We start from the raw sequence: 20,468 nt of genomic DNA, 5'->3' as shown, positions 1-20,468 counted from the left end.
AGATACTAGGTATATGAAGGTAGTAGTATATTGCTTTCGCGCTGCCTGACGTTGTTCCGAGTCGTCCGGACGACGCAATAGAACTAATGATCGGAAGACCGAACTAACGCGCTAGAACCACGGCATTGACACCACCAATCATCATAGTCATTAGTATCAACATCAACAATCAACATTAACACAATTAATTGATCAATGAGGCGAGGTGTTGAAGCTACGACGGTTTCCAGTGTTGATTGGATGAAAGAGTCATACCGGCAAACCTAATAATGCTCTTTGCTGTTGATTACCTATATCATGCCGTTTATCTAGGCCCGTGCTAGTGTACCATTTATCCTGTACGCTCTATTCCGCCAATACCATCCGGAGCATAGCCAAGAACTGCGGCATCATTTTTTGTAGTTCGTGAATTTCCGGCTTGACAGGCTCTCCGCTAGTTCGCTTGAGCACATCCTGCCGTTTCCGCCGACGTCTCCGTTCAGCTTCGATGGGGTCGTCTTCCTCATCTTCCTCCGAGTCCGACTCCTCCTCATCGTCTTCATCAGCAAGATCCATATCTGCTAAATCTTGCGCATCCAGGCCGAAATCGCTTGGTTGGAATGTCGAGGCCAGCCCGCTCATGCCATCGTCGTGTGCGCCTCCACCACCGGAAGCCATCTTCTGTCGTGTTTTGTCCGAGTGCCAGCGCTTTCTTGCCGTCTGCCACTTGATCAGACTATTGATCTCGCGGAGAGCGGCTTGCTGGTCGATTTGCTTCATCTCCAGAGCGCCTGCTACCAGAGCGTTCATGTCAAGTTTGCCTCCCTTCGGTCCGTTGCGCAGGAAGTCGAGGATTCCTTCGATCCAAGTCATTAATTTATCGAAGAGTCCATTGTCGTGAAGATGGACTTCGTGAATGAATTTGTACAAATCGTCTTCGTGCCTCTCGCATAGATCAATGAAGCTCTGCACGGTCTGGTTAGGATCTGCACTGACGTCCTGCCGTTGAGCCTTTTCGATGGTTTGTATGGCATCGTCGGCGAAGCGGGAAAAGTCAGTGACGCTGTTGTAAACATTCGCGCTCTTGTATACGCGAACCAGAGGTTCATAGAAGATCGTGAAGAGGTCACGGAACAGTCCCAATGTATTAGGCTCCTGGACCATCTCAAGCATCATCTTCTTGTCTCGTTGCCGAGTGTTCAGTTTGAGCAGTTGTTTCAATCTGGCAAAAAGCTCAGCACCTTGGCGCATTTCTTCGTCCACGTTCTCGACGGCGTTGTCCCAAGCCACATAAGCATTGAAAACTCGGCCAATCTGCTCGGGTGATAGAGCAGGCTCGATCTCTTCACTCTGAAGAATTTTCACGAGCAAATCAACTTGGTCATCCTGTGCCTCCTGCCGAATGTTGTCCTTTACTTCCTGATATGTCTCTGTATAATTCCGGATCTTTTCAGTCAAGGTTGGCTCATCAATCTTTACAGTGAGTGCGTCGATCGATCTCTGTAGACTGCGGATTCCATCACCCACAGCGAGACCAAAGATACGCTGTAGCAGGGAACTGGCTCCGAGAGGTTGCGCCATGAAGATATCGAGCACGCTTTTCATGACCGCAGCGGGATTGGTGAACCGAATGACCTGTTTCAGCGCGCCATACGGTACCAGGCTGTGTATCCTTTTGGCTTGAGCAAACAGTTCCGGCGAGTTGTCCTCGGCCAAGAACATGTGGTACAGAGTGGCTGCGACTTCGATACGAAGCCACTCGGCGAACTTTTTGTACTCGGGGTCAAGATCTGCTAGCTTGTCCTTGATCTTGATCTCAGAGAATAGATCACGCAGTCCATTCCTCTCCACGACGCTGCGTCGAAACTTTTCCATGTGAATGTCCAATTCTCGTGCTCGATCTCTGGCCACTTCGAAAAACTTGCGCTGCTCTTCTAGACGTCTCTCATCCATGTTCTTGCGACGTTGAATGTCCTTGTTCTCCTCCTGGTTGGGTATAAATGGCTTGAGGGTCAAAAACTCATGCATGGCACGGGAGTTAGCTATCGCTTCATTCGACAAAAAATTCCTGAGGAATGCGCGAAGCGATACACGCTGGTCTTCTCGGTGCAAGACAGTGTCGGCAGGACTCTCCTTCGTGAGGCCAGCTGCAGAGCCTCTCGGACTGTCAGTCGAAGCTCGCGGAGAAGATGCTGAGAGGGAACTCCGCGATGCGTTGCGGCCGTGACGACTGCTGTTACCACCGGTCCATGAGGACAAATATCCTCGTATGCCCCCGTTCGACTCTGCCGCCGCCGCCTCTGGGCCAGCAGAGGTGATGGGAGAAGTAGTGTCTTGTGTAGATAAAGACGAGACGCTATCGCTATCGACGTCGTCGCGATTGCTGTAGAGCGATTGCGCCTTGTTCTTGCGAGGCAGAGGGGGCAGAACTTTACCAGGAAGCTCCAGCCGCAATCTTTTGTGCATCTTAGCAAAATCGCCAAACCGCCTTGCAACGTAGCATTCCTTCTCATCGTTGTGCTTCACTCGTATAATAAACTCTGCATGCCGATGCTGGCGAACATGTCTCTTGACGCTGACCATACGCACACCTGCAACATTGACATCCCAGCCATTGATAAAATGGCCTTCCGGCACATTGACTACTAGTCCCTGTTCGTTGGCTCCACGATCGACGACCTCCATCTCAGCAAAGCGAATGCGCTCCTCGTAGCCCGATGCGGTTGGAATGCCGGAGACCATCATGAGCTCCACCAGCTTCGTCGCCTTGAGGGCCAATTTGGCGCGCTTCGTCTGCTCCAGCCGGTCATCTGCAGATGATATATGCTTATTGGCGAAGCTCTCCAGGAAGGACTGCAGTTTATCCTGCCAAAACTCCTTCTCCCTGGCCTTATCGAGGAAGGGAAAGTTGCGTACATGATGTACAAAGATATAGCGCAGCAGAGGCAGTTCCGAGTCCTCGGGGGCCACCTCGCCCACGTCAGAGTGGAATGGTGCTCCGAAGCGCTTCAGAGCTGTGGGATGCGAAAGCTCACTGATTTCCCATTGTGTCTGTTGTGAAATGAGCTCGCGCTTCAGATAGTGCTCCTGCTTGCCCGTCAAGATGGACCCCGGCGGCGGCACCGACTGTACGGATGCAGTAGTCGTAATCGAGGGCTCATTTCTTTTCAGTTGCTGGCGCTGGCGCTCTTGCAGCACCCTAGCCTGTTCTGCCTGTTCTGCCTGCTCTTCTGTTGTCTCGGGCGCGTCTACAAAGACTTGGCTTTCGATGGTGTTGGTTCGCCTGGGCGGAAATGGTGGCGGTGAAGTAGACACGACGGGGACGGAGGGAGCGTGGGCGTGCGAGGCCATGCTGGCCAGCGGAAAGCGTGTTCGGGGGCGAATGCAAGTGTCCGGGCGACAAGACCGGCGGGGTTTCCAAGACCTTTCAGCAAGACATGACAGGTACCTGTACCGCGAGGGAGGGTGGTTGTCGGTGCAGTCGGTGCGCGCGCTGGGCGGAGAACAGGTGATATTAGGTGGTGGTGGATGACAGAGAGAAGAATGTGCTACTGCTGGCCGCGAGAACTACAGAGAGGTAAGGTAGGAGGTAGTCAGGACAAAGACGTGGTTGATTTGACGATCCCACCTCCAAAACAAAATACCTGGTATGATCAAGTAGTAGTGTAGGCACCGCGGCAGGTATGTAGCAGGAAGAACTAGTGCAGCCAGCCCGTCACTCAGCCAGCCAGCCCGCCAGGCTGAGCCTGCTTTGGTTGCCTGCCTGGAAAACGAAGTCGATGATCCAAGCTCAAACACCGGATATTTCATATTGGGCGCAGCATGTCTCGTATACCGACCGGACTACCTCCTACGGTCAGGTAATGTAGCTATACTGCCAGGCCAAGCCAGTACTGTAGTCTGGTCTGTGGCTATGTAAGGTATACCAAGCATGTCAGATGGAGGTCCAAGTGGCTGGCCTGACAACAATGTCGTTGTCATACCTACACGTGATGATGTACATGTATACGACATGTGCGAAGTACTAGGAGGTATGTAGCTAGTGCGGTGGTAGGCAGACAAAAGCAAAGTGATGGATGGGTACAGGTCGGTCGGTCGTCCAGGTCCTACGCGCGTCGTTCCGCTGCCCTGCCCCTCGTCAGTGAACACTCGTCACTCGTCTCCGCCTCCACCTCCGCGGACCGCAAAACCATTCCATACCTTACTCCATACAGTAAGTAGAATCTGGTAGATTACCTTATTCATTTCTAAATCAAAAGCTTGTCCCGTCTGACGCGAACCTGCGGCTGACTGATCAGTTTCAAATGACCTAGGTGCCATCTCCGGCGCTTCCATCCCAACAACAACAACCACACGACCTCATCTCTCGAGAAGTGACTCAGCAGCCTGTCTCGACGGCAACCACATCGCAGCAGATGGCATGCTGCCGAGATGCCGTTTCGGGACCACTGCCGTTCGTCTTGGCCTTCCGACCTTCTCAACATGTGCACGGCAACTAGAGCAGACCCGCGTACGCGTTCCTTGTCGAAGCAACGGCAGCTTCAATCTCGAGTAAGCACTATATTAGATACCTTATACATGAGCTTTCTCGAGGGACAGAACTGCGCTGACCGTTACAGCGTCCGCTATCCAGATCACTACGCTCCCCAGCCAAGTAGAGCTTCTCAAGCTGCAGTCATATATCTGCCCCGGGGACCACTCCTCAACAACCCAAAACATGATGATTTGAACCTGGATACACTGCAACGCACGCTCTCCTTACCAGTCATCTGTATCAATTACCGTTGTGGCAATGAGGACAAATACCCAACTGCTATCCACGATGTCATCGCTGGTTACGATTGGGTTGTACAGAATCTGTTCAACGAAACCACAGCCACCAATAGGTTCAGTCACCACGGACGTACACGCAACAAAGTCGCAGTTCTTGGTGAACTCATCGGCGGCTCACTGGCCACCACTCTAGCCTTGACAGAATGCCGCGCCAAAGAGCCAGCAGCGGTGGTAGCCGCTGCGATCAATAACCCTATCGCAGATTGGGTCGACCTCGACGAGGATGACCGAGCCAAGCCATGCTTACCGGACCAAGCTCCACTTACGTTACAGCAACTCCATCGGCAGAGAGACTCCCTCTTCCGCCAACCAGCAGACTACTTCGATCCTTTCGTCTCCCCAGCTCTCTTCTTTCGAGCCGCAGGCTTGAAAGTACCGGCCTCAAAGCCCCCACTGAGCGATATGGAGGAACTCGCAGAGTTGGAGAAACAAGACTTCTTTCGGTCCCAGTTGGCTCTTAGCGCCATTCCAAATGCCTACGCATCGATGGAGACTGCCTTGTTTTCGAAATCTGAGCAGGAGACCAGTCGAAAGTCCTCGAGAAGATATCCTAGCAAATCACTCGCGATACAATTGCCCCGCTTTCGAATCACTTCTGGGAGGGACTCTGTTATTGCCGGACAGTCGAAAGATTTGAAGACCCTTCTAGACAAGGCTGTTGAGAGACAGAGTAAGCCGAAGGGTTCTCCTGCCAATTCTTCTCGAACTCGACTGGGAATGTGCACTTCACAAACCGCTGCAGTGTCTGAGATGGTATCTCACGAAGAAGTCGGTGGGTCCGGTCTATGGGATGAATCTGAAAAGGGGAGATCGAGGATGCGAGATGCTGCGCTATGGGTGGAGCAGGCTTTGCGTTAGCCCACGTTTGCAGTGAGGAGCGTGGGCATACCTTGGTCAAGAGCCACTATTGGGAGCATTCTATCATGGTATACAGCGCCACCATGCCACCAAATTCGGCAGTCGTGTGGAAACTCTGGCCGAGTCTGAAGGTGACCTGTCTTCCTGGCGCGTAACAGCCCAGTCCACTGTACAGGCTGCAAATCCTAGACTAATACTTCTTGTCCAAATATATTGTCACTTTCGAATCTCCCACTCTCGAATCTGTTTCTCTCGAATCTGTCCCTCTCGAATCTCTTACTCTCGAAGTTCTTACTCCGAACAAGTCACGACGAGTATATAGAAAATGAGAGTCGGCGCGCTGCTAGTTATAAGATGATTCACTGACCAGTCGCTGACCAGTCACTGCCCAGCGCGGGCTCGCTTAGCTGGGTATGTACACAAATTGTATCGTCGAAGCTCGCCCCATGCTTCATATGTGCACCTCGCTCGCCGGTCTCTTCCCATTCCTGCAGTCGCAGCTTGCCATTGCTCAGGCCTTACCGCTCTTGTCTTCCAATATACCCTCGGCTTCCAAACGTCTCCGCGCTTCCTCCAGAGCCCATGTTTGTATGCTAGCGAGAAGAGATAGATGCATTAGATGGTGGGCTTCTTGCAGAACTGCACAGGCGCACATGCCAGGAACCCACGCGCATATTGTAAAACTCACCTTGTGTCGGGCTTATAGCAGTATCCAATTACCATGAAAGCCATGCATCCTCCGAACCCATAGAACCACACTTTCTCCCAGCCTTCATTCTCGTACTGCTCTCCTGGCTTCACACCAAAGAGCCAGCCGCCGGGTGGGTCGTAGCGGTTTTCGTGTGCGTGGTCGCCGCCGCTGCGGGCGATTGTGGAGGAGAATGGCCGTGATCCAGCGCGGGTGGCGGCGGCGGTGAGGTTGGGGACGATCTGTAGACGCGCGCGAGATGTCGTGAGCAGGCGAGAGGTGCGTAGCAGCGACATTGTTGCTGTCTGTGGGTGTGTGTCGGGGGTGTGTGTAGATGGGAGAGCCAGCGCTCGTGGTGGTTGGCTTCGAGTAGTAGGTGTCGTCGTTTGTCGTCCGGGTCGAGTTGTATCATCGGAAGTAACAGGTTCCGTCCACGGTCCGCCCCATTTTCGAAAGGTACAAATTTGACTTTCTTTTCCTCTTCTCTCCTCTCTCCTCCCTTCCCTCTCTCTCCATCACAACCGGACACACGCACACACAACTTCCCAACCCACATCAACGGTGTAGTTCCCTGACATGACGCCTGTATTCCAGGCCTCGTGCTCGTGACATCTCCTTTCCTTTTGCGTTCCGTACGAGCCTGTCCGGGCTGGTGTAGACACGCAGCCTGTTCGGCTGAAGAGTGTGATTCTTCCGTGCAGTCGTGACGCGTTCCTGACCCCAGGACACAGAACGAAGAGCTCGAGGACACACTTCGACATCATCTTCGCAGCCATCGTCTCTCCATCGAGACACGCAGAAAAAGCAGCGGCAGCAGCAGCAGCACAGGGTGGCAGCAGCAGCAACAGCAGCAGCACAGGGTAGCAGCACCAAGGATTCGCTCGCTTTGACGGCTTCACCAGACACTTGAGCGACCTCCCCCTGTTCGCGCTCTGGTATTCTATCGGCGTTTTGGGAGCACAGCGTTTGCGATCTGCAATTGTCTTTTCCTTCCTGTTTTACTAACCTACCTTCCTGCCTACACCTTTCGAAAACATACGCGCCATGACGGCGTCAACAGCGCGCGCTTCAAGCGCACAGCCAGCCAGCGCAGCGCGCGGGATATTGAAACGACGCGAGAAACCGTACAAGACAGAACAGAGTCGCATTGTTGCGAGAAGACGAAAATTGGACCTACACGTTTGTTGCTCTGCAATTGCTCACTGGGAACCGAGTAACTAATGGTGCTTTTCATAGATGACATACATGGCCGCGCCACCCGGGTTTCAGTTCTTGCCCGTGGGAACTCCAGATTTGGCGGATCGTTGCAAAGAACTCTCAAGACAAAGAGGACTACCAGTCAACGTGGTCAACGTAAGTTTTGGATGGGGAAATGCCAGCATAATCATACTCGGGATGGGATCAATCCCATCATGCCCATCATTCCCATCATTCCCATGCACCTCAAAATGCTAACCCCGGATCTGTAGGCCAAACCCGTCAGCTTCAGTGCAACCGACCCCGGAAAGATATCCCATCATATACATCGAATAGGCTACCACTTTCGCTCTGATGTTGTAGATGACGCCTGCCACGAACTCGGCTATACGTACTCAAAGAAACGTTTCGTTCGAGAAGCGGATCTTCAAGCGCAGTATGAGAACTCCCGACTCGCACGCGCCATGGCTCGCCACGGATTCGCCTGGGATCAGGAGCCCGTCAAACAGGAGAACACCGAACAGGTTCGCGAGGCCATCAAAGAACTATTCCCACGGATTCCCGACCAAGACTTATCGGCCATTCTCGAAAGAGCTTGGGCGCAGGGTACCAGTCGTGTAGGCACAAACACTAACATCGAGCTTCCGCGTCGTGTGCAACTTGCCACTATCGCTCGTATCCGTCATCATTATACTGATTATGACCGTCTCCTCCGTGCTTTCGAGTGGAAAGAAGCCCGTGCGATGGTCGAGCCTATATGTCTCAAGAAACTCATTGAGTGGCGCGGTGAGAACGAGGATGACGATGACAACGAGTTCGAAGAAATCGTCCGCGAAACCATCGTGATTGATGACGACGATGATGTTGAGCCTCTTCAGCGTGCCAGCCGAACTGACGATGAGGACTCTACCGCTGAGATAGACCAAGGCTATGCTAGTGATACCAGCCTTGAGATCAGTCATAAGCCTGCAGCTGTTGAAGACTTGGGCGCGGAGATCCATGATGAACGTTCGAGAAAGTTTCTCGATCGTCACCAGCCGCCGCCTCGTAATGTACAACAACGTCACATTGATGTTCGTCAAAAGATTGGTCTCGCAAGAGAGCAAATGCGTAAAGCACCTGTACAGAATCAGTGAGCAGATCGAAAAACTTTATTGACTGAGTCTATTGACTATCAGCTGACATGGTGGCAGAAATGTCGTCCACGTCCACGTACCGCATGACCAAATCGACGGCGACACGATAATGATTGAAGGCCAGCGGTTCCGAAAAGTTGGTCACGATGAGAATACTGCATGGTCTAGATACCACTTGCTAATACAATCTGTAGGTTCCGCCACCGGTGGAGGTGCACAGATCGCCTGTGTACTACGCCGCTCCGCAGCTGTCGCCTCAAGGAATCACTCCTGGAAGTCCATATGGCCCGCCACAGCAGTACCCGACCCAGCAACTACACTCCCGGCCTGCCGCCCCATCAAATGGATATGCCCCGCATGACCAGCCGGTCGCGTCCATTGAGCCACAGGATGATCTCCGACGGAAGGCTATGGCTTCAGCGTCTGCCCTGCAGCATAATGGATACGCGAGTGGGCATCGATCACGGCCCGCATCTCCACAAGGATTGTCTGGGAAACGGCGCCGTCTGGACACAAATGGCCACAATGGAGTCCAGCCACATGCTCAGCCCCAGTACACTTCCCCCACGGATAGGACCTATCGCCTGGCCGAGACCTACATTGGCAGCCCAATATTGGCGAGCAAGACGAGGCCACGGTCTGCAGATTGTGGTAGTCCCCGTGCTGATGACCACCGACCTTCCACTCGAGGTGCTCCATTGCCTCCCTCGTCATATGTTGCTCAGCAGCCGCTGGTAAGAATCAATGATGACCCCCACCGCACTGGAAATGGAATTTCCTCGCACATGGTAAGCCGGAGTGGTTTCGTGGATGCCCAAGTCGCGCCCATTCAATACGCGCCCTTGTCCCAGCACCATACCGGTCACAAGGGTCATTTGCCTCGGCCGCCGCCTGGAGAAGAGTACTATGTCCAGTCCGGCACTCGCCCGGCTACTCGAGTTGTGTACGTTGAATCGCCCCAAGCCGGGTATGGATTGCCTCAGCCCCAACATGGAGCCCCAGCGGCTGTACAACCGGCACATGTGAACGTTGCCGCGAAGTATGCACCTCCCATTGCGGGAGATTACGCGCCGCAGAGGTACTACTATCCAGGCTGAGAGGTTGTTATCATTTGCGCGCCCGCCACACGAAGTGCCCCGATCTCGTCCCTGGTCTGATGGCACTGTCTGATGCATAGTCTGAGGAGCCCTTCATGCCTGTCCCAGGGCCACTATCTGGTCGATGCACATGGTGCACGTGCCCAGCTTCTTGGAGGATGATACCCATGGTATGTCGGTCAGAAGGCTGTCACGCGAGCCACGTCAATTAATGAATGCGCAGGGTCATACCTGGAGATAGATGTAAGTCGTCAGAAGATCCGGCGTTGATAGAAGAGGCGTGCCATCAGCACGTCGCAGAGTAAGAAGGAAGCACGCAGGCTATGGCTTCAAGTCCCATGCAGAGCGTATGTGTACAAGGATTCACAGAGCAGATACCCATACTATGAGACAGACAGTTTCTGTGATTGACCTTGCAAATCCGTCTTGATTTCTGATGATTAAAGCGTCTTTTTTTCCGCCTCTTTCTCTCTTGGCCCGTTCCTCTCTCTTTTGAGCTGGAAGCAGTGGAAGGGACCGATCGATGGCCACGTGCCGATCTGGACGCACGTGGCCACTTGCGCTTTCCATGTGGTAAGGTAGCTGTAGCCCGCGAAGGAGTGTCATCATCCAGTTATTGGAAGTTCTTGGATCCAGCTTCGTAAACGACACAAAAAGTGTGTTTCCCAAACGCGTGGCCAATACGAGAGGGGGGTTTGTCTGGAAGCAACATTGACGAAGCAAACCATGGAACGTTTTCTCACTTTCACCTTCACTTTCACTTTGAGGAGAAAACTCGCAATTGCATCTAGACTGTTCCATCTGTTGCGTTGTTCTCTTTTGAGCAAGTTTCTGCACGCACACGTGGACCTTTTGACTGTTGCTGGACTCCAAGAAACCGCTCGCTTCAGTCACAGAGCACTGGGCAATGTCGGCGACTGTTGCATGTCAAACGATGCAATGCCGTGTACCCAGACTTGCCGTGAGGAGTCCGACTTCAGATACAAATCCGAGCAGTTCAGAAAATGCCCATGAGTCTCGTCGCCAAGAGGAGCATCATCATGCCTCTGAAGATGGGATGTCGGTCGGGCCAGGACAGAATGCACAAGAGTTTTACAGAATGGTTCATCAGAAACAACAGCAACAACAACAACAACAACAGCGAACAGAGTCCTCCCACCAACAGGAGGGAAAATCCACTACCACTACGAAATCTTCTTCTTCTTCTACTTCATTGAAAAGCAAAACTGCAGCAAACGCTCTGAGTTTCTTCACTCTCAAAGAACCTTCAACTGCAGCTTGGCACGATTTCGCTGCGGCGCATGAAAAGCAGAAGACGAAAAGGAGAATTTTGGCATCGCAGCAGCAACAACGACAACAACAACACAACAAAAAGTCTTTTGAGAAAGAAATCTCGCCACGCCGGTCGCTGGTCTCGCTGGCTAGGTCGAGTCGCAGTAGCAGTACTACTTGTAGTTCTGATAATAGTACAAGTAGTGGTAGTAGTAGTCAGAAGACTCGGACGGGCAAGTCGCTATTTCGGATTTTTTGAAGGAGGAGTAGGAGGAGGAGGAGGAGGAGGAGGAGTTGGTGGTGGTGGTGGTTGAATCATCATTTTTTTTGTGTGAGTTTTAATTAGGTACTGTATCGGGAGTTGAAAAAAGCAAAACTTATCTAGAAGTAGTGGTTGAGTGGATCGGAATGAATGAATGAATTATTTGTTATCGTCGGACTCAAACAAGATCATGTGCATACCTTACGGTATGTTCGCTTTGATGAGGTTTTTATGATTGTGTCGTTTCTTGGGAATAGATTAGGGTGATTTTTATTGACGGGAAGAAGAAAGAAGACGAAGAAGAGAAGATGGGCTTCGTTATGGGATCGGTCTTGAAACTTCAAGTCGACTTGGGATATATAGTAAAAAAAGAAGCGCTGAAAAAAACCGTGATATAAACATACTGTGTCAAGTAAAAGTTCATATTATAGTATCATTTCATCATTATAGTAAGGTACCTAGGTACCTAAATTCTCAATCTGCCCTATGAAATTTCACCGGCACCCCATCTCGTGGCCACAAAGTCAAGCCCAACCCTTTACGCAACCGAGACATTTCCATCACGTCTCCGGGTACAATGGCGTCGAAGGTTTGGAGGATGCGTATTATTACATAACTTGCTTCTACGAGAGCGAATTGCTGGCCGAGACAGACTCGGGGACCTAATGAAGGGAGAAAAAAGGGTATATAGTAAGTAGGTAGGTAGGTAGGAGAAGAAGAAATGTGTCAGAACAAAAAAAAGGTACCGGAGATCATGTCTTGGTCTGGTCTGTGAGAGTACGCATATGCGTACTTCATTCTGTTTGGGGGGGAAAGAAGAAAAACAAAATACATACCACCTGAAAAGGGCAAAAACTGCCATTTGGAACCTCTCCTTTCCTCCTCCCACCTCTCCGGTCGAAATTCCAAGACATCCTCGCCCCATAGATCTGGTCGGCGATGCATCAAGTACACGGAAAATGCAATCGTCGTCCCCTTTGCGACCACAATAGGTGCCGTGCCATCGGGTCCTCCGCCCGTGGGTAATGTAGTGTCGACTGCTGCTTGGCGATTGTTAAAGGGGACGTTGGGGTGGAGACGGAGGACTTCGTGGAGGAAGTGTTGGAGGTAGCGGCATGCTTTGACTTTTTCAAAGGTGATGGTAGAGGAGGAGGAGGAGGGAGGAAAGTCGGAGAGAATGTGGGTGCGGAGTTTGTGGAAGATGTCCGGGTGGATGGCGAGGCGGGCAAAAGACCAGCCGAGGAGACCGGCTGTGGTGTCTGTATTTCTTTTGTGAGTTGTTTGGGGTTTTCTTGTTTCATTGGGCGGGATTGCTTGCTGTGGGTCGTCCTTACCTCTTCCAGCGACCAAGATGGCAAGCAGTTGGTTGCGAAGTTCTTCGTGGTCTTGCGTCTGTTCTGCGAGAGCAGAGAGTAAGTTGTACTTCTTGTTCTCCTGCTTCAATGTCGTCGAGGCAGCCGAGGCGATCGCTTTCTGGACAAATTGCTCGATATACTGCCGCATCCGGCGTATGGCTCTGCGGAGGTCGAGACTATCGTTGATCCAGTACCTTTTGTTTCTCCATGTCAGTGTGGTGGCAGCGTGAAACAAACGACAGAATGGCTGTTGTCGTGAATCCGCCTTACAGTGACTGGAATCTAATTCGCTTGAACATGTACACATTCGCCAACTCGAAATCTGCCATGAACTGTTTCTGCTTTGCCTGGTCTTGTGATACAGGCGAATCGCTTTCCGATGACTCTCGCATCATGAGAGATTGGGAATTGATGGATTCTCCAAACAGGAACGACGAGGCCGTGTCCAGCGTGAAATTGAAGAGTAGCGGCTGTAGCTGGCGTACAGACGTCCAACCCTTGCTGTCGACGGGCCCCAGCGCCTCGATCAGCGTTCGGGAGCCCTTCTCTGTTTCTTCCAGATCATTGATGTTCTCGCGAATGAATTGCGGCCGAAACAACGCTCTGGAATGTTGCCAGAATGCGCCGTCGCTCGAGAAGATGGAATTTCCGAGCAGAGGATAGAACTGATTGATTCTCCGTTGGCCAATTTCGAAGTCATGGAACTGCGTTGCGAGCATGGCTTGGATGTTGCGAGGCTCAATGGTATTCTATTGATCATCAATAACGAGTTGCAGGCCGGTAAATTCATGTCTTCGACGCGTGTTCATTGCAGCATACCATGAATATCGAGCCGTCGAATCCAATCTGGGATATTGTGTTGGCATCTCTGAACTGTTCCGGAATGATGTCGTCCAACATGTCTTCCCCGGTCTTGTGCATGCGGGACAAGCGTATGAGGGTTCTGATGCCACGAGAGGTTGATATGGGCCATGGCCAATTTCCGGACAGGTTGTGAGGCGGTTGGCAACCATGCGCCTGTGCCAACGAAGCCAAGCGACGCGATCGCCGAATCGAAGAGACGGTCTTGTAGACCAGTAAGGCCAGGAGCACGAGTACGGCAAGTGGCAGCGAAGTCATGGTTACCTGTAGGTAGCGGAGAAAAGGGTTCTTGGGAGGAGGACAACGAGTCCGGTCATCGGTCTGACGATGGGGGCTCAAGAAGATCTATATACCGGCCCCAGTCCCTGGTAGAAGTTCGAGTTCTACCTTGATAGAGGTGGGGGTTCACCGTGGTGAGAGGTTGCGCAATCTATAACATCTGCTCGCGTAAAGCGGCCGTTTACCAGACTCTGATTGGGTGGTAGTGGTGGCTCGCATTTTGACCCTGTAAGCACTTTTGTTTGCGAAGACGAGTCCTCCCAGCCTGGCGGGATCGAACTTAACCGTCTGGTCGTAGTAGACAACCTCCCTTACTGTAGTCTGTAGTAGGTACAGTAGTAGGTAGAGGTAGTACAGGCATAGAGTAATAGACTCTCCCCGTTACGGTGAATTACATGTACCCCATACCTACCTACGTCAAGGAGGCATGAGTTTTCCAAAAGGCGCTGACAAGTGACAACTGATGTACGACATATACAGTATCTGACCTGACAGAGTCGCAGAGGTGAAGAAACGTCTCTCGGAGTAAGAGCCGTAAGTGAACCTTGCTCGGGCTATTCTGCGGGACCGAGGAGCTCATCATTGAAAGTGATTGAATTAGGAGGTAATAGCCGAGCGGTACGTTAAGCGAGGAGGTGCATGTATGCAGTGATGTCGGGTGGTATAGAATATAGGCTGAAAGGTGAAGAGCTCGATGATGATGTCTGCTACCTCCGAGGTACTACCTTACCTGCCTGTGTACCTACTACCTATACAGTTCCTGTCCACCGTACAACACCACTACCTGTACAACACCACTACCTGTACAACACCACTCCCTGTACAACCTACTCATCATCAACACCACCACCACCGTCACCACCACCATACCATGCGCGATCCCTTTCGAGCACTGGCGCCGAAGCCACTCGAAGCCCTCTCCGTCCCTCTCGCCCGCGCCCTAAACCTCCCCGCTCTCCCGCTTCACGCCCATGAGGTCCTGTTCGCCATCACCTTCTATGCCTTCCTGGCGCAGGTCGTGTCGCCTGCCGTCTCGCGTCGTGTGGTGCCGAGTAGATATGCGCTGATGGATCGTCGCTCGCGCATCAGCTGGAACGTACATGTGGTCAGCTTCGTGCAGAGCTGTGTGGTGAATGCGCTGAGTCTATACATCATCTGCTGTGACGAGGAGCGACAGTCGTGGCGCGGTGCTGACGCGTGGGAATTGCGCATCTGGGGTTATACTGGCCTTATTGGGCTGACTCAGAGTCTGGCGCTCGGCTACTTTCTGTGGGACTTGTACATGTGTGTGCGCCATGTGCACATCTTTGGCTGGGGAATGGTCGCCCATGCTGTTGCGTCCAGTGCAATGTTCACCCTCGGTTATGTACGATTTTTTTCTCCCTGGCAACTACCTACCTCCGTACCTTACCTACCTTCCTACATGTAACGTGACTTACGCGCGTGTCTACTCACTCACTGACAACGTCGGCAGCGACCATTCATTCACTTCTACTGCCCTGTCTTTTTGCTCCATGAGCTGTCTACCCCCTTCCTCAACGTCCACTGGTTCTGCGACAAGCTCGGTCTCACGGGTTCTATCTATCAGGCTGTCAATGGAGGCTTTCTCATCGTCACCTTCTTCGCCTGTCGTCTCGTGTGGGGAGCATATGGCTCGTGGGGAGTGTCCCAGGACATCTATCGAGCCATCTTCTCAGATAGCTACATCACGTCTGACGCCTCGAGCGAGAAAATTGCCGACTCGTTGCGCCAAGTGAGCCTTATGGGCTCTGTGTTCCCAGCCACGGCGTCTCCGCAAGACCGGCGACTCCCTCTATGGCTCGGGGTCAGCTATCTGCTTTCGAACCTCATCCTCACTCTGCTCAACATGTTCTGGTTTTCGAAGATGATCGAGACCATTCGAAAGCGCTTTGATCCGCCCATTGGAACAAGAAAAGCAGGCGCTGCGGGTAACGGGCGTAAAGACAAATAGTCACCTGCTGATGCTGATGCTGATGCTGCTGCTGCTGACATGATGAGCTACTCTATGTCGTTTTCATGCTTTCCGAATCTTGGACATGTACATAGCATTGCAGAGTATACAAGTTGACCCAGGACAGGCTGTCGTTTCATGTCTTTATTGCGCTAGCCGATGTGAGGTACCGTCAGGATCCAGTCTGGAGAAGCGTACGCAGATGCTGGCAGAGCCCGCAGCGAGACAAACGCTTCCACGACAACATAGGTGCGGGCAACAAAGTACAAAGTCCCACCAATGAACGCGAGCAAGTATATCAGGTTGCGACTCCATTTGCGCACATTGCCGTCCAGGAAGTCGTACCAGTACAACCAGACCGGACTCGCTACATGGCCTAGGAAGTTCAGGAAGGACCACAGTAACCCGCTGAAGATGATATACGAGGAGGATGCTCTCCAGAACCATGACTCGATCACAGTGGGAAACTTCTCGTTCCAGCCTGCCATATGGATGGCGCCATACACGGTGGTCGCACACCACATGACCATTCCCATGAGGTGGCCCTGCATATGTCGGATTTGATCATCCCCGGGCCAGTTTCTCGGACGATCGATTACGAGTTCCTCGGACATGAAAACCCAGTCTTGAGATTGGTTCATTGTCTCCGATAGATCTTCCAGGCTACGCCCCTTGAAGTGAAGTTGGATATTGGGTGGCATTTCCGGATACCGCTGCAGCGCCTCCCGATATCTCAAGTGCTCGGCGTTTTGCTCTGGAACTTTCATCATCTGCTTGATGATCGGGTATTGCTCAATGGCTTCACAGCAATGTTTCCATCTCGTTTGCTCCATCGCGTCTGCCGTGGCATGTGCTTGGTCTTTGTCAACGGCGATTACCACGTCGCCCTCGGCTCGCGAAACGATCTTTCCTTTCACTTGGCCTCCGCGACTCGAAATTCCATGATCGGAGGATAGTTTGGGCTCCGTGGCTGGGTCAGTGTCGGTTACAGCATCGACTCCCACTCCAGAGTCGCTCGATGCTTGCGGCGATGGCGTCCTCTCGCAGCGATACATTACGCCTGCCAACTCAGTCTTGACTCCAAAGTTGCGGAGGAGGTCCTGCTTGCGTCGAGCGGGGCAGCTGACTTGACTGGACATATACATGAAGGCCAGCAACGGACGAGCCCATTCTCCGCGGAGGATCGTGGGTTCGTTCACCCATCTAGGTTTATACCACCACAGTGAGTAGATCATGAGTGCGCACGCAACGTGAGCAAGAGTATTGACCTCTAAAGGCGTGATTGGGAGCTTTACCGCCAGGCGTGTAATGGCCGATGCTATCGTCCATATGATCTGAACGCAGCATATAAGCTTGCCCGTACCGTCTGTCTTGCTTTTGTCGAGGATATCCTGCTTATTGACAATCGGGAGAAGGCCACACCGTGCCAGGAGCTGTACGCCGCGAGGGGTCACATGAAGCCGATCGAATCCTGGAATGAACGGCTCACCATCGAGATCGGAATCTGTGAGGTCGAAGACAAACCCACCCATACCGACGTAGAAGCTGTGGACGATGGTCCAGTCTCTCGCGGCGGTGTATGTCTTTTCCGTTTGAGTAGCCTAGTGATATCAGCGTCGAAATGCGCACTGCTGCTCTAACAGCAATGGACTCACCTCGTGCACAGACTGCGTCAGTACGCGAGCAGAAAGGTACTGTCGCCATGCCACCCATATTAGTATTTCAGGCGCGAACAGCCCCACAATACTCCATTTGAAGTACCTGACCGTGTACTGCGTGGAACTTTCGCCCGGCTTGGGCAAGTCGAGATGGATTGCCGACCAGACACATAACGACAGGGTCAGCAAGCAGGTAAACAGTATGCTCAGTGTTCCACGGCCATCAGGAGAGTCGACGAAGCCCACGAGGGTGTCGTTGGTAGAGGTTGGGTGATGGAAAGAGATCTCGACAGTCATGTTTGTTTCCCACTCGAAAGACAGATCTTCTTTTTGGAGGGATTCGGCTATGTTATGAATCCATCGCGGCAACCCGGTCTGCCTCATGCAGCCCTCGATCCTGCCGTTTCGATTAGGGATAAGTCAGAAATGTCTTTGATAGGAACCTATGATTAGACCACATAGCTCCAGGGCCATGGAGCCTTGAAAGAGGCTTCAGGATGAAACTTGCTATTTTTAAGAAAAATGATTTTCTTTCGTATGGCTGCATGTTGCATGTACCTCTGATGAATCGTCTGCTTCTCATGGTGATCAAGTGGAGAGTTGTGATCCTTCTTCCTGACTGTGGACCATAATCACCATGTGCAGCTTCGGATCCGAATTTCAGCCGTGGGCAAGGGCGCTTGACTGCTTCCTAAGCGCCGTACCTACGACATCCCTCCTCCGGTGTTCTTCTTTCATTTGTCTATTTTTCAACCCTAAGGTAACTCAAGGTAGGTACATGTATATGTGATTGTCGACGCGCGGTGTTTGAATGAGTCGTCAACAACTTGTCGCGCTTCTGGATTCCTTCATGTACCTGTAGGTACCTTATCACATGCAACTTGGCGGAGCTGAATACATACATGTAGTGGCTCCACTCGAAGTTCGACATTGTGATTCGCATACCTATCTTTACAAGTCCGACGAGAATCCATCAGTCCTCGATGTCCACGACATCGAACAATCAGGTCCCCTCCTCCGCCTCCTCCTCTTCGTCCTCCTCATGGCTTCCAGTCGTAAGGCCGACAAGCCGACATCGCAGCCTGATCCTCCGACAGAGGAGCTGAGCAAAGGCAGTCAGCGACATCCATGGCGGTTACTATTTTGGCACGAAATTCCTTCGTGGCAGAAAGATAATGAATTCATCCTATCGGGATACAGGTCAGTCAGTCGCTCCATCCTCTTTTCTTTTGAAAAATAAGCACAAAAAACCCAATCAAAGTGGTGTATAATAAATGTAATATAGGCCCACGTCCCACTCCATCTGGAAATCCATTCTCAGCTTGTCATATTTGAACAATCAGACCATCAACGCGTACTCGCATCTCGTGGGATCGGCAATTTTTCTTGCTTTGCCATGGTACTTTTACGAGAAGATTTATAACAACACGACTGTCACGCCGTATGGGCAGTTGGTCGATTTGGTGGTAGTTTCGACGTATTGCCTGGGAGTGGCTGTTTGCTTTGCTTTTTCTGCGACGTAAGTAGTAGATCTCTCTCACTTATCCTATATCATTTACATCTCATTCAGAGAGCAGGATGGGCTGACCAGATTGATTGAACAGATTCCATATCCTGTGGAACCACAGCTCGGAGTGTTCTCGCTTTTGCAACAAACTGGACTATCTTGGAATATTGGTTTTGATGTGGGGAGCAGGCATCCCCACCATCTACTATGGATTCCTATGCAACCCCACGCTGAGATGGACATATTGGGCAATGGTATGGTCAGCCGTTGGTTCTGCTTCTCCGAGCATGTTGGACTAACTACAACATGTACCTGTGGCTCACAGACTACTAGCACTGCTTTGGGCTGCACGTATCTGACGTTGAGTCCACACTTTGCCTCTCCTGCTTTCCGGCACTGGCGGGCAGGTTTTTACGCGGGCTTTGGCCTCAGCTCGATCATCTTCGTGGGTCATGGACTCCTGCTGTATGGGTGGGAGGTCCAAAGATCACGAATGTCGTTGGTTTACATGGGCTGGATGGCGACTGCCAATCTTGTCGGTGCTGCCATATATGCAGCAAGGGTACGACGGACACACACTCTCACTCTCCCTCTCTTGGGGGTGTGATATGATGATGCCTTTGCTGACTTGCGGCATAGATACCTGAAAGATGGGTTCCCTACCGATTTGATACCTTTGGCGCAAGCCATCAGATTTTCCATGTGGCAGTCATGCTCGCCGCATGGATCCACTTTGATGGGCTCGCCACCGCGTTTCGACTGATCCGGGTAGTGCCTGACAGATGTAGTAGCAGTACCTGACGCCAGCACGAATATTGATTATGTGACGCGAGCACGATGGCAAATGTCAAAGGACGCATACAGCGGAAAAGGCATCACTGCTGGATAGTCAGGCAAACACGCAGGAGTGAGGCAGAAGGCAGCCAGGATGGTGGAGACGGCGAAGGAAGGGTTTCACATTGCTTTTGGTGAGAACCATTGATTGACTGTCAATCAATTACCAGGTCATCACATGTCGTCGCGATAGAAAGTCGGGTATTAGAAACTACCTAGGTAGTAACCTACTACACGCGTGGGAGGGTAGAAGCAGAATTGCGAGGCAGGCAGCGGCACAGGCACAAGGCACAGGCACAGGCACAGGCACAGTGAGTGGCACACCGCACCTCACGGGCACGACGGGACATGCGCCATGACGTCGTGCACAATTTCCATATCTCGCCTCATTCTCGTAAGGAGCGCCCACACAGCCCCAGCTCCCGGACTCTCACTATCCGGACTCTCACTAACCTCAAAGGTATTGCGCCGGCAACGTCCATTCATCTCCTCACGCTGCTGCTGCTGCTTTTCCTCCTCCTCCTCCTTCGCCTCCGCCTCCTCCACCACCACCACCCTCTTCACCACCCTCTTCACCACCACCTCTCCCCCGCCGCCGTTGCTGTTCAGACATCGACATTTCGCCACTCAACGCACAGGCGCTCAAATCAAAGCTGGTCAGACTCACACAGACTGCAGCA

The 20,468-nt window shown here is 52.1% G+C and overlaps 9 protein-coding genes across 9 annotated transcripts; 5 read left to right on the top strand and 4 right to left on the bottom strand.

The window, feature by feature from the left end:
- Nucleotides 1-264: 264 nt before the first annotated feature.
- On the bottom strand, nt 265-3,143 carry SEPMUDRAFT_145748 (uncharacterized protein). The gene has a single exon (XM_016903245.1). It carries the CDS (start codon nt 2,722-2,724, stop codon nt 346-348), a length of 2,379 nt encoding a protein of 792 aa, XP_016764644.1. The 5' UTR covers nt 2,725-3,143; the 3' UTR covers nt 265-345.
- A 1,200-nt stretch (nt 3,144-4,343) lies between these two features.
- On the top strand, nt 4,344-6,707 carry SEPMUDRAFT_145747 (alpha/beta-hydrolase). Its single transcript, XM_016903244.1, has 3 exons — nt 4,344-4,530; nt 4,599-6,263; nt 6,359-6,707. The coding sequence occupies exons 1-2, from the start codon at nt 4,400-4,402 to the stop codon at nt 5,668-5,670; spliced, it is 1,203 nt and encodes a 400-aa protein (XP_016764642.1). The 5' UTR covers nt 4,344-4,399; the 3' UTR covers nt 5,671-6,263; nt 6,359-6,707.
- On the bottom strand, nt 4,345-6,707 carry SEPMUDRAFT_75782 (uncharacterized protein). The gene is made up of 3 exons (XM_016910115.1): nt 6,359-6,707; nt 4,599-6,263; nt 4,345-4,530 (listed from the first exon to the last, which is right to left on the bottom strand). Exons 1-2 carry the CDS (start codon nt 6,652-6,654, stop codon nt 6,182-6,184), a joined length of 378 nt encoding a protein of 125 aa, XP_016764643.1. The 5' UTR covers nt 6,655-6,707; the 3' UTR covers nt 4,345-4,530; nt 4,599-6,181.
- Nucleotides 6,708-6,886: 179 nt separating this feature from the next.
- SEPMUDRAFT_145746 (uncharacterized protein) lies at nt 6,887-10,180 on the top strand. The gene is made up of 6 exons (XM_016903243.1): nt 6,887-7,537; nt 7,595-7,711; nt 7,828-8,687; nt 8,749-8,827; nt 8,886-9,958; nt 10,012-10,180. The coding sequence occupies exons 1-5, from the start codon at nt 7,403-7,405 to the stop codon at nt 9,786-9,788; spliced, it is 2,094 nt and encodes a 697-aa protein (XP_016764641.1). The 5' UTR covers nt 6,887-7,402; the 3' UTR covers nt 9,789-9,958; nt 10,012-10,180.
- A 515-nt stretch (nt 10,181-10,695) lies between these two features.
- SEPMUDRAFT_103890 (uncharacterized protein) lies at nt 10,696-11,319 on the top strand (the record flags this gene model as incomplete). Its single annotated transcript, XM_016900521.1, has 1 exon — nt 10,696-11,319. The coding sequence occupies one exon, from the start codon at nt 10,696-10,698 to the stop codon at nt 11,317-11,319; it is 624 nt and encodes a 207-aa protein (XP_016764640.1).
- Nucleotides 11,320-11,754: 435 nt separating this feature from the next.
- SEPMUDRAFT_55938 (cytochrome P450) lies at nt 11,755-13,408 on the bottom strand. The gene is made up of 4 exons (XM_016909382.1): nt 12,948-13,408; nt 12,657-12,871; nt 12,159-12,581; nt 11,755-11,984 (listed from the first exon to the last, which is right to left on the bottom strand). Exons 1-4 carry the CDS (start codon nt 13,394-13,396, stop codon nt 11,797-11,799), a joined length of 1,275 nt encoding a protein of 424 aa, XP_016764639.1. The 5' UTR covers nt 13,397-13,408; the 3' UTR covers nt 11,755-11,796.
- A 1,115-nt stretch (nt 13,409-14,523) lies between these two features.
- SEPMUDRAFT_55933 (DUF887-domain-containing protein) lies at nt 14,524-17,801 on the top strand. Its single transcript, XM_016909381.1, has 2 exons — nt 14,524-15,183; nt 15,292-17,801. The coding sequence occupies exons 1-2, from the start codon at nt 14,689-14,691 to the stop codon at nt 15,787-15,789; spliced, it is 993 nt and encodes a 330-aa protein (XP_016764638.1). The 5' UTR covers nt 14,524-14,688; the 3' UTR covers nt 15,790-17,801.
- SEPMUDRAFT_145744 (uncharacterized protein) lies at nt 14,524-17,801 on the bottom strand. Its single transcript, XM_016903242.1, has 3 exons — nt 17,445-17,801; nt 15,292-17,390; nt 14,524-15,183 (listed from the first exon to the last, which is right to left on the bottom strand). Exons 1-2 carry the CDS (start codon nt 17,742-17,744, stop codon nt 15,942-15,944), a joined length of 1,749 nt encoding a protein of 582 aa, XP_016764637.1. The 5' UTR covers nt 17,745-17,801; the 3' UTR covers nt 14,524-15,183; nt 15,292-15,941.
- Nucleotides 17,802-18,231: 430 nt separating this feature from the next.
- Nucleotides 18,232-20,053, top strand: SEPMUDRAFT_145742 (HlyIII-domain-containing protein). Its single transcript, XM_016903241.1, has 6 exons — nt 18,232-18,305; nt 18,356-18,647; nt 18,733-18,966; nt 19,052-19,208; nt 19,280-19,516; nt 19,594-20,053. Exons 2-6 carry the CDS (start codon nt 18,490-18,492, stop codon nt 19,753-19,755), a joined length of 948 nt encoding a protein of 315 aa, XP_016764636.1. The 5' UTR covers nt 18,232-18,305; nt 18,356-18,489; the 3' UTR covers nt 19,756-20,053.
- Nucleotides 20,054-20,468: the final 415 nt, after the last annotated feature.

Source organism: Sphaerulina musiva, assembly GCF_000320565.1.
Source record: "Sphaerulina musiva SO2202 unplaced genomic scaffold SEPMUscaffold_1, whole genome shotgun sequence".
NCBI lineage: Eukaryota > Fungi > Ascomycota > Dothideomycetes > Mycosphaerellales > Mycosphaerellaceae > Sphaerulina > Sphaerulina musiva.
This window is presented reverse-complemented; position numbering and strand designations above follow the sequence as displayed.